General features: G+C 37.5%; 1 protein-coding gene across 1 annotated transcript in view; it reads left to right on the forward strand.

The window, feature by feature from the left end:
* The window catches only part of GAREM1 (GRB2 associated regulator of MAPK1 subtype 1), a 91,077-nt gene that overhangs the window by 50,732 nt on the left and 27,270 nt on the right, over positions 1–13,075 (forward strand). Inside the window, exon 3 of the mRNA XM_072411274.1 lies at positions 10,646–10,776. Within this exon, the coding sequence (XP_072267375.1) occupies positions 10,646–10,776 (131 nt within the window). The remainder of the gene's footprint in view (positions 1–10,645; positions 10,777–13,075) is intronic.

Consider the following 13,075-nt stretch of genomic DNA (forward strand, 5'->3'; position numbering starts at 1 on the left):
GGAAGGTCCCTCTAATTGCCATTTGAAGATGATCTCTGTAGCAGATGTCCCAGCCAGGCACCAAGTTAAAATGAGCTTTTAATACAGTCAAATACAGATTCTATTGACATCATTTTTTAATAATTGTATTAAAAAAATAAAAAATGTCTTAAAAATGTAGCTACGTTTACTTTGATGTCACGTTTTGTTTTGTTTTTTCTTCTTTTACCTGAAGTCGAGGTCAACTGTACTAGCCATTCTTTTTCAGAAGAACTTGCCATTTTTTGTAGGATGTCCCTTTCTGCAGTAACTTTTTTTACCTGCCTAATCGCCACCAAGCAGTCATTGCCCAGCTCAGGGTTGATTGCCAGGGAGACCCAGAAATCCTGGCTTTCCTTGCGCATGTTGGAAATTAATAAACTCCCAGGGAAGTTATCTAATCCAAACACGGCCAATCAAGTTGACCTGTGATGGGAAAGGGATAGGTGAGAAATTGTACATTTAGTTCCACTCTAAAACTAAAATTTTCTGAAGACTGCAGCAATGGCAATTTTTGTGACAGATTTCTGTTAAGAAATTCTGGCACCTTAGAATTTTGTGCCTTAATTTTATGGACTGGATTTTTTTTTTTGCATTTTCAAATTTAATCTGGTATACAACCTTCCTCCTTAGATACCTGTGTAAAACAACTCAGCATGGCCACCTTTTGCTAGTGGTTATAGCCTTGCACTGTACAAGTATTCTGGCTGTCCAAACTTGAAAGCCTATGGCTACGTATGGTTAACTCAAGTATTCTGGGCACTCACATTGACAATACTGCCCAGGTTTCTGCTTACAAGAGAACACCCTCACTTTCCCATAATATTTGTTGTAATGCTAGTAGTCAAGAAATCCACAGTGGTATCATCACAGTAGAGAGCTGTCTGCTTCTCCGTAATACCCTCTCACAGATCTTTAATTGTAGAGTCTGAAACCCCTAATTTAAAACAGTACATTTCCAAACTGCACTTTAAATTATGTATATCTGCTTATTGTCTTTGCTGCCTGATGACAATAAGATATTTGTATTTAACACACATTGAATGTAGATTTACATTGCAAATAGAAATGAGAAAATGTGATGCATGATGTAATGTTTGTCTAACACTCTAACCTGTTCACATCTAGTTCTGGGACAGTAAGCTCTGTCAGAAGCAGGTGGATCTGACTAAGCGAGTGTGTACTTCAATTGAATTTCCAACAGTTATTTTCCTATTATGGTGGCCACAATAAAGAAAAGAGCTGTGCCTGCCAACCTTCTTTACTTTTAGATTAAGCCTTGAAATGGTGGCAGTCAATGTTGTTCCCAGCTGCCACAATATATGTGGTGTTATTCTTGTTACAGCTTTGAGAACAAACCTTCCGTCATTTACCCTTCTGTTCATAAAATCTACATTATAAACATGATTACTTACCTGCGTTCACTCCAAACCATATGTTCTTTTGAAAGCAGAGATGCAATGCAAAGAAAGATTTAAATAAAAATGTGGAAAAGTGGAACTAAAGTCCTGCAATGAAAATTTTTGATCAGGCAAACTTACCTAACTTGCTTGCCTGTTTGCTTTTATTTTTTTTATTTATTTTTTTTTTATTTGTTTTTTTTGTACTTATTTTTATTTTATAACATATGTACATGTGCAGCTATATGCAGGGTATCCTGGCATCCTCCGAGGCTGCTGGGATTGAATGAACTCCCACAGGCATGCATTGGGGTTACATCATTCCAGCCTGGCCAATCCATATGGCCAAGGATAGGGAACCCAGAAGGGGAGCAGGTGAAGATAGCTGCACTGGAACACGGATGGATGAATTGGTTCCCCCTGCAATAAATGACTTGCTTTGAGGCATTTTTTGATTTTAGGGTTTAGTTCAGCATTAAAAGGGAAGATGAAACTGTCAAAATACCAAATTCAAATGATTCTCCCGAAATTCTAACTTAGTTTTTTATGTTTGTACAGGTGTTTTTAGCACTGGATTCATTTTAACTGTGTGCTATGCAAGTTTGTTTTGGGTGAGGACTTAAATGCCCTATAACACAATATATATAACACAATTTTTTTTTTCAAATCTCGTGGACTATAGGTTAAATTGGCCAAAGTCTTTCCAACCATCATAACGATTATCTCATGGATCCAAGTGGATTGCTTTAGAAATGTAGTTCAAGCTGCACAAGCATAACTAAATGACAGTTCTGTAAACAAAAGAAACAAACCAAAAAAATTGGAACATGCTGCTGCTCATGCGCTCTCTAAAAGTCACATGACCTGCTCTTCTCCAAAGACAGAGCTTCCTTATTGAGCAGAAAGAACTTCATGAGGCCGTCTTCCCACAACCACGCAATTTTTAAAAAAGAAATGACCCACAGCACATTAGTACACAACAGACTGTAGATGGTGATATCTGCTCTCAGATATAAATGAGCTCCTGTATGTAAAGAATAAGACACCCCAACAGATATTAGAAACCCCTTGGTGATAATAAACAGCATCTAGATATTTAGGATTTGAGCAAACTGATTCATTCTAAACGTATCGGAGCTTTGAGTGTCACCCAATCTTTCTAATTCAATAAGATAACTAGATTCCTTTGATATGCTTATTTAAAAGGAAGGCTGTAACCCAATCTGTAATGAAAACCTAAAATCTTGGAATTCTATCCAAATTTTTACAAAACAGGTTAGTAAGAAGCTGTCTTGGTTTTTTTTACTCTTATTGGGAAGAATTCCGAACACTTCCTATCTTGTTGCCCTCACAGGAAGCAAAGCAGAAATTATTCCAGTCTGGACAAAAATTGTCATGTACAAAACACCCTATTCAGCCCAAAATACCCATTCTTTGTGTTTGTTGTTTTTCTGGCATTATGAACTGAAAGAAAGAGCTGAGTTAAGTTAATCCCCAGTGCTGTGTGATCGGATTGATCGCTAGCACAGATGTTTGATTGTTTTGTTGAGAGTGGTGCTTAGCTGCTAAGACGTGCAATGTTAGCTTGGGAGCTCTGAAAATCACAGCCAGGCCAGCAGCCCCAGCCAGGTCAGTTTTGCAATGTAGGAAATGTCTAGCTAGCAGTAATTTGCTGTATTACTTAAGATTTAGAAATCCTGGCCAGCTGGTTGTTTGAGCCAAGAATATGTCATCTCCTGAATATATATCTCCCACGCAAAGAGCGAAAAACGGAACACAGAAAAATGATGAGGATACACCTCCGTAATGGAAATCTGGCGCTTTAATTCTGACATGGGAAAAGTGATTTTGTTATTTTCAAAGTCTTTAACACAGATTTTAGACACAAATGACCTATTAGAAATAAATTTATAGATCAGGACATGAGCATAGACATTTTGTGCACCATTAAAACAACTTCCATCCCACACTGATCCGGCTGTTTTGGATGGAGAGCTGAAGGGAAAGATCCCGAAAAGGGGCAAATAAAGAAACGGACTTCTTCGGCTGCTCTTATGCATGAGGGATATGGAGTGAGAAAAACTGAGCCCATGTATATAAAGGGTAGAAGCTCTGTGTCAGGTTTTTTTGTTGCATGTTTTCATTAATATGGGAAGATTTCATATACTTCCCGCCTTAAGTGATGTGACAGGAAATGAGTAAAACTTTTACCAGATTGATGGGAAAATATTTTTTTTATTAAACACTCCTAATATTGAGCTTATCATACCAGTAAGGTTTTCCACTTCTATTAAATTAAAGCTAAGCTTCAGGAACAACAAACACTTACTTGTTCAGTGTGTCCCCCTCCACAAAGGGGACTTGGTGCAAAGGTAAGGGGTTGTTTTTTTTTTTGGTTACTTGTACTTGGAGTTCAGCTTTTATTAAGGATAATTATTGTTACCAATAACACAGGTCAACATGTCATTTTCGTCAGATGCAGATTTCAAATCTGTTAAGTTTTTCTCTAGCACGTCTATTTTTTGTGATGCAGCTAATTATATATTGTGAAGTTTGTTAAAAATAGCCTTAACATATTACAACGTTTAAGGAAAGTTTTCTTTTTTTAAGATTAGAGACCGCACTAACTGCAGTTGATTTTATTTGTCATCATGCCTTGAAATTGCCTTAATGATCCAGAGAGTTTCTGTTACATGTGAGGTTCATTCACGACTAAAGCACAACGTCGCCAAATTACCACAGAATGGGATATTCAAATTATATTTCAGCTGTCAACTTGATGACCAGGATAAACCTTGAGCTCCACATGTCATCTGTACCAGTTGTACCAACGAACTGCGTGACTGACTAAATCGGCAATGCCATTTGCAATCCCGATGGTGTGGAGAGAACCATGAGAGAACCATCTAATCGACTGCTATTTTTGCAGCATCAACAAAGTAAAACTAAGCACAAAACTGTATATCCCAGCCTCGATTCTGCAACTAGGCCTGTTCCCCATAATGATTCATTGCCAGTTCCGGTACTGCCACATGATGTACTTGCTTCTGTAGAAGGTGATGAGGAATGCGCTGAAGTTGCAGCCAGTTACAACCCTGAATACTTGGCCGATGAAGATTCAGAACCAGAGACCTTTCCACAAGCAGAGCTGAATGATCTTGTTCTTGATCTAAATCTCTCCAAAGACAAAGCAGAACGTATTGTTTCAAGGCTTAAACAGAAGCACTTGCTTGCAAAGGATGTAACTGTAACTCACTACAGAAAACAAAATCATAACTTGACAACGTTCTTCAATAGTGATGGCTCACTGTGCTATTGTCATGATATAAATGCACTCTTTAACAGTTTGTCACAAGAGCATGTCCCATCTGAATGGTGTATCTTCATTGATTCCTCTAAAAGAAGCTTGTAAGCAGTCTTACTGCATAATGATAATTTCAAACCAAGTTTACAGATTGCCCATTCCGTTAACCTAAACAGTCCTAAACCTAAACAGTCATGACAACATGAAGTTACTACTTGAAGCAATCCAGTATAAAACACACCAGTGGAACATCTGTGGGGATCTATAGGTCATTGGGTTGCTGATGGGAATGCAAGGAGGATTCACAAAATATTGCTGTTTCTTATACCTGTGGACAGCCGATCTACGGGAGACCATTATTTCAAGTGTGGTTGGCTACCAAGAGATACCTATAAACGTGCAACAAGCAGTGTCAAGTTTCTGCCTCTGGTTGATCCGCATAAAATGTTTCTTCCACCTCTCCATATCAAGTTAGGCTTGATGCAGAACCTTGTAAAGGCCATGGGTAAATCAAACTCCAAATCTGTTTTGCAGGATGATGTTTTCAAACAATCTCTCTTAGCAGCTGAGCTGAAAGCTTGGGATACATTCAAGTGGCTGTGTGAAAATTTCCTGGATAACCATAAGTCTCCTGCATACAAGGAAGGAGTTCAGAATCTGCTTGATTAATACCAGAAACTGTGTTGTCGCATGTCATTAAAATACATTTCTTGTACTCACATCTAGAATTATTCCTGGGAAATCTTGGTATGGTGAGTGACGAACATGAAGAACCACTAATGGAGCACCACTACCAAGGTTTTTTTGGAATGAAAGTATGATGGCTGACTACCGCTGGATGCTGTTCCGCGGCAACGCAGACAAAAAGCACACAAGAAAATCATACTCTAAGCATTTTCTGAAGAAACAATTGTACCTGACTGACACTGTTCAGTAGATCTATACCACAGTGTGGCTTATTTTACTTCACACTGAAGATGTATTTCCATTCACTTCAATGGTGCTTACATTTTATTACAAAATACATGCATGTACAATGTTATTTATAATAGTACTCATAACTCAGCAACTGTTAGGGACAACTGAAAACAGGTCTGAAATCTGCTTGAAAAACTGGATTAAAATAGTTTGTGGTTTATGATGATAATCAAATTTAATTTTTTGTTGACCTGTGTAATTAGTGTTCATCAATCACAGGCCAAGCATAGGGTTTGATTTGTTGAATCCTACATATCTTTTATATATGGATCCAAAACTCCAGGGAGCTGAAATTAAAGGCAAACCTTGATCTTTATATCAATAGCAGGGTGGAAAGGCATGACCGGGTTCTACGGGAAAATTTTGGATTCTCATCGTTTCAGATGCATAAATGAGTAATTAATTTGACATTTGTTTCTTGCTAAAGATAACCACGGTTATTGAGGTTTTCCCCAGCCCTATTTAGCTAGGCACACCTTGCGGCACTTTTCAGTAGCCACTTGGCTCTTTTTGGGTGGTTACTGAGAAATTGAGTCACAATACAAGGGGTTGCCACCCACCTAAAACTTCTTCCCATCCAACTTAAAAAAAAAAAAGGCTTGGCGACTTTTATTAATCTTGTGCTCAGTTTGAAATGTCTTACTTCTTGACAAGTTTACGTTAAAGGATTTTACTCTTGCCAGAGGTGATCACACCTTTATATTGTTTACTACAGCATACAAAGACATTTTAGGCAATGGTTTTGAGAGGTCCCTTTCTCTGTTCCAGCATGACTGTGCTCCTTTACGCAAAGCCGTAGTATAACAAATTTAGTGGGACTTGTGTAGAACCCTAGCCTCAAACCCATTGTCCAATTTTGTGTTAAACTGAAACACCTTCTTATCCCACATCCGTACCTAATGTCAAATGCAGTGCAAATCCACAGGAAAAATTTCTAGATGTTCCCTATAGGATGACACATCTTCACTTAGTCTACTTTCTATTGTACAGTTATCCTTTTTACCATTTACTGAGGGCATTTGTTTTTGGATTCATGTTGAGCATTTACGATGAGGCAGTAATAATGTTGTCTGTGCCACACCGTAAACTGATTTATAAATGAACAAGAGTTTTAAAATTGACTTTAAACAATTTAGAAAATAATTACACCATTTTATTTCTAGTTTAGAGTATTGATTTGTGCTCTGTTGATATTTTATTGTTGAGTAATCCTGAACAAATTCCACTGGGAATGTGAATAACTGTGGAAAGGTTTAACTAAATAACTGTCCAGCTGCACAATTACAATATGGCTTCCTCCCACTCAAACATTTTCCCAATAACACGTCAGAACAGATGTACATTCTGCCCTTAACTTGTCACTGGAATGGCAGATAAGTCGTGCACTTGTCAGTTGTAGTAACAAGCTTCTATATCATACTAGTTGTATGATAAGAGTTGATAATATTGATATGTCTTTCTCTTACTCATGGTCTACAGAGCCACCATACAAACCAGTTTGTTAGGAGATAAGACCAGAATTCCTACTGACTGCAGGTCTTGCATAACCCATTAGTGTATGTGGGCTTCTGTGTGTGACCTTTCTATTTCAAGTTCAAGGAGACTGAAAGAGATTTGCCAAGTGCGGTCTACATTACCTTCAACATAATTGTGTTTTAAAATTAGTGCTCCTCCCTCAAACCTAAGATTAAAACCTGCCTTGACTGGTGGTAAAATGATTTGTATGTATGTGTATATATATATATATATATATATATATATATATATATATATATATATGTGTGTGTGTGTGTGTGTGTATATATATATATATATATATATATATATATATATATATATTATTCTATTTGTATCTATACTTTGGGAGAGGTAATGTATCATCCTTATCACTTTAATATCCACTACATTTGGATTGGAAATGCTCACATGGTTAGATACTAAAAAAGCACACATATTTAAAAGCATCTTTTTAAATTTTCAGCCCTGACTAAAGCAGTTGTTAAAGTATATACCCGGGGGTTTGCCCCTCAGAATATTTTGTTGTGTCTAGCAGTTCTGAAATCAGGTATCATAATGTAGACCAGACAATCTGCTTGTTTATATGACCGCTTGACCACAATTTCCCTAGTTTTGTTGTCAGGCTGTGTGGCAGCTAGCATAGTAAAATATTGGCAGTGGAAGTTGACTGCTTTGCGCCCACGAATAAAATGCCTCCTCCCACAGAAATTGTTTTGAACTCATTTTACTTCCAAATAGCAACAATTCTCCACACTGTGTTACACTAATTATTGCAACATATTCCGGATGTAAGGGAAATCTCATTTCAGGACAAAACATAGCTTTTCTTAACTCTTTCCACATCAGCATGATATTGCAATGGGAATTATGAACCTTTGTTATATGTCTTTATAAATGTGATAACATATGTATTCAAGTTTACATATTTGTATCACAAGGCTTGTGATTAATTGTGTGTGTATATATGTACGTATGTGTGTGTGTGTGTGTGTATGTATATATGTGTGTATGTATATATATATATATATATACATACACACACACAGCTGCAATAGGTTAGATCTTTTGGTTGTATCTATCTCCCTTTTAATGTGCCTATAGACAATCATGACCTACAGGTTCTGTGTGATGTGCAGCCAGACATCCTAGAATCCCTTGTCTGATTTCCTTGTCTTTGCTGCACCTCCCTCCTACTTAAACCTTTAACCCCCAATTTGCATGGAGAATACTGTACAGAATGACAGGAGTGCTCATCCATTAATAGACACAAAGTCAAAGGTTTGCTTCCAGTAGCAACATTTACCTACAGTATATCTCATGTTGTCAGTAGGTGATTTCATGCAATTTGTAGTTGACATGAAGACTTCCAAATGATGTACAGGTGGAGAGTATTATTGGCAACTTCTAACATTTTTTGGTAGTGCATTGAATTATTAGGTAAAGTTCATTTGAAAAGCAAACACTTTGATAATAAATTTCAAAAAAATTGGAAAAAAGATGTTTGTTTGAAGTTCATCTGTATCCACTAGTCCAATCAACACTCCCCACAGGTTCTGCTGTTCAGGGTTGGCTACATTGCTCGCTCTTAAGCTGCGTACACACGGCAAATTTTTCTCGCCCGATAATCGGTATCGGCCAATTATCGGGCGAAAATCTGCCGTGTGTACAGTCGGTCGTCGTCCATCGTCCGACGACCGTCCTGGCGGATCCATGGACGATGGACGACAACCGATCCTAATGAAAGGGAAGGGGAGAGCGCGCAGCAGGGTGCCGCTCCGTCGCTCTCCCCCTCCCCTCTCCATAGAGCATGAACGGTGCTGTATGTACAGCATCGTTTATGCATTGTGCAGTCTTTTCTCGTTGGAAAGGATCGTGAAAGATCCTTTCCAACGAGAAAAATTGCAGGTGTGTACGCAGCTTAAGATATAGTACAGTGCGTGTAGCCACTCCAAGACAGGAAAGTGCGTTATTGGCAGGATTATCAGGTAAAAGAAAAAGGCCTAGAAAAATTAATGCATCCACTACATTTATTTGCTGGTAAGCTGTAACATATTCATTTTTTGGTTTAGCTACACTTAAAAATCAAACTTCCTGCATTACTCCATGACTTTCACGGTACACAACTTTTCAAGTACGGAACAATAGTATATAATCATGTATAGGATTGCAGTACTTACAAAAAAGGAGAACATTGTTCCAAGATAATTCCTAGTGCGTGACTAAAATTTGTCCTCCTAGCTTAGATTGTGTGCTCTCCTTTGTGACCCATGACATGCTATGCTCATCCCTGTCCTGAAATGACTTTCCAGAAAGAAGTTCTGCTCTGTAGTTGTATGTACCAGTAGCTAGAACCTGAGCACAGCCCCATGGACCCGCAGACCAGAGGTAGTCACAGCCGCCTCTATTTTAGGACCTTATTTTGTTTGGCTGGCAATGTATGTTGAGAATTAAAGTTACCCAACAGATGGAGGAAGTTGGATTAATGTTCATTTAACAGTTTATTTTATTGCTTTAATAGCACATAGATTCGTTCTTTCTTCCTCATTTCTGGATGTCACAAATCAAGATTTGACATCATGTATATGAGAATAGGAGATAAATACAACCATCCACCAGACATCTGCCACAGCACAGTTCTTTACTGAATTTGTTTTTAAGACGATGTAATTTATTACCATATGTGTGATTAAGAGTTGTACTGCTTTGTGCTTAAAGCAGACTTACACATCTCCATCTAACACTTTGCTGAATTCTAGAAATTATATTTGTGCATAGAGACACACTAAATATGAGATTAGAAAAAAATAAAGCTGAACGTTTTTCCAAGAGATGCTTTTAAAAAGCACATAAAAGCGTATGGAAGATTCCTGTTAAAATGAATAGTCTGGCAACAGGTCCTTTATAAATCTGACTCTTCCCCTCGTGGAGGTTTGGGGGTGTGACAGGTATTTTCAACAATTGTCTGACCTGTACTTTTAGAAGTCATGGGGATGGGCCAAACTTTGTAATCGGCAGTCTAACAAGCTGTCAGTTACAGCAAAGGGCAGTGAGTGCCAGTGTATACATCATCACGCTTATGGAGTTCATGGTGCCTGTTGTAGACATAGGTGAAAAGGGGGCTGCTAGTATGCATAGCTCATGTCCTCCAAGCATTCTTTAAGTACAAGAGCCAAAAGTCTGTACTAAGTGTTTGATAACTGGGGGGATTGTGGCTCTACATCTGTATGCACTGGCTGTACGGAATGCTGAGTACATTACATGTGTTTTGTATACAGTGATACGGTGAAGAGGTTTGCTCCATTTCACAATGCTCCAAATCCATTGCTGTTACAGAATGGGAATTCTTGGAAATAGTGCTCAGATTCCTAAAGACAGATGTTCAACATTAAATGATCTTAAAAGATTGTTCTTTATTATTTGTTTTCAGGGCAATTCAAGTTGCTTGAGCAAGACCGGGATATCAAGGAGCCAGTTCAGTATTACAACAGTGTGGAAGAGGTGGCCAAAGCTTTTCCTGAGCGGGTCTATGTTATGGAGGACATAACATTCAATGTCAAGGTAGATTTATTAATTAATTTTTTATCACAGCTGTAATAAGTTTTACCTTAAGTAAGAGCTTTTTATTGATTTACATCTCATGGTTGGTTAAATGCCCAGATCCACATCTTTTTTAAGAAACAATTTGCCTTTCTCTCAGGGTTCAGGCGCTTCCTCCACATATTACATTATCCTTAAGTAAATCTCCAAAACTGGAGTTTGCTAGCTAGTAGGAGCTTTTGGTAAAATAATTTAGAAGTAGGTTTTAGTTTTCTTTTTCTTTGCCAAGATAATGCAACTTCAGCCTTTATGTCAGAGTTGCATCACCAATGCCTGCCTAATGGGAAAAGCAAACAGATGGCAGACCCACAATAAAAGGGTTCTGGGGTTAAACATGTCAGCAGGGACAGAATGGATGCTGTGAGCTTGGGCCTAGGGTGTTCGAGGTAAGTGTGTCATGATGTGCACATGCAAAGCGTTCTTGCACTTTATGGCAAATGCTCGCTTCTCCTAGCATGGTTTCTTTGTTCTCTAAGGAAAAACTCAAGTACCCCAAACACCTAAGAGGAACAGCAGTTGAAATTTTCACGTGATTGGATACTCTGTGTGTGTGTGTGTGTATATATATATATATATATATATATATATATATATATATATATATATATATATATATATATAATCTTAAGTTGTACCATTAGGTATTGCAGCTGGGCTAAAATATTTCTCTTTATTGGTTCTGTGATTTTTATTTGTCACCATTATAGGAAAGCCATGTCAAAGCACTGCCACACATTATGAAACAAGACGTTTTCTCTTTATTTTAGTGCCATAATACATAGCACATTGTGTAGGCATTAATAAGTGTAACAAAAGCCATCATTAATTATGTATGCTCTCCAACTGCCGCTGAAAAGGAAAATCATTCTGTGGATTGGCTTGCCTGCTTGGCCGACTCATTCATTAAAACCTTCACCTCCTCTAATCGACATTTTTATATTTTTTTATGCTTTTCATAGAAACTGCAAGTTAAAATAAATGTAATGTGCACAGCTTATAAAAAACACAACATTGGCAGTTTAATGTCAGCCAGTATGAGCTGCCTTATGTGGTAGGTTTGAGTTTGTGAAACATTGTGACCCTGTTCTTACTAATGTATTATATAGTCATTTGTTTATAATCCGGATTGCTGAATTCCTTATTAAGGATTTATTTGGTTTAGTTATGTAAGCTTTTAATAATTATGACATATTACAACAAAATTGTACGGCCTAATTGGTAGACATACAAGCAGGACTGTGTTTTTTGTTTTGCCTTTTCTTTGTATCCTTTAGACATTGCAAGTATTTAATATATACCAAGAGAGGTGCTGCAAAGAAATGCAGAGAATGGACATGCCGCATGTTAACAGTTCCCACTTTACTATACATATTGTCAGTGTAGCTTATGGAAGCTTTTTATCCTTTACTAGAAATATTTTGTGTGTGAAATGAATTTGCATTTCATAGGTAATTTTACTGTATAATCAGTTTTCTGAATATTTTACATTTATTGAGAATCAGAACAAAGCTTTTGTAATGTTTTTGATGGAAAGATTTGCTACTTTTTTAACTTTGTTAACATAAACAAGCCTTTGTGTCAGTGGTATAGATTTTCCAAAGGGATAGGGGCTGTTCTCCTAGCAAAATGCATGTTTACTTAGTAAAGGATTTGTTCATTTTGTAAGATAAGTAAATAGGGGAAACTGTGATAACTGTGGAAATCAGTCATGTCCTTACAAAAATTCATTTTTTTAAATTTCCCTTGCACAATATAGGGTTTTAAAAGCGAGTAAACCTTTACCTTTTTAGTAAATTTTGCTTTGCTAAGTGAGCAGCTATTTGTAAACGAACCCTAATCTGTCATATCCTTTGGAAACCCAAGCAAAATGTGTGACAGCTGAATGAAGGATATTGGTAGCCATTTAAAAGGAGTGGGTAAAAGAACCCAGTAAGTAAAACACATTGATCTAGAAGTAATGTTCATCCCTAACTCTAGCCTGCTGGTAAATTTACACATGCAGTACCCATTGCACCCCATGCGTTATGTGCGTATTTAGCCATAGGAGAAATAAATAACATAGGAGAAATAAATAACTCACTTATTCCTTATTGCAGACTTCCTGTTCTAAGTGTAACCAGTGCTCCAAAGCTGATTCACTATTCTACCCAGCAGCTTTCTGCTATCTTTACATACATTGTATGGGAGGGCTAACCCACATTCCAGAGTTTTGGAAGGAGAGAGCTGGCTGCTTGGGGAGTGATAAATAATGTATTTGTTC

Source organism: Pyxicephalus adspersus, chromosome 5 (genome assembly GCF_032062135.1).
Source record: "Pyxicephalus adspersus chromosome 5, UCB_Pads_2.0, whole genome shotgun sequence".
NCBI lineage: Eukaryota > Metazoa > Chordata > Amphibia > Anura > Pyxicephalidae > Pyxicephalus > Pyxicephalus adspersus.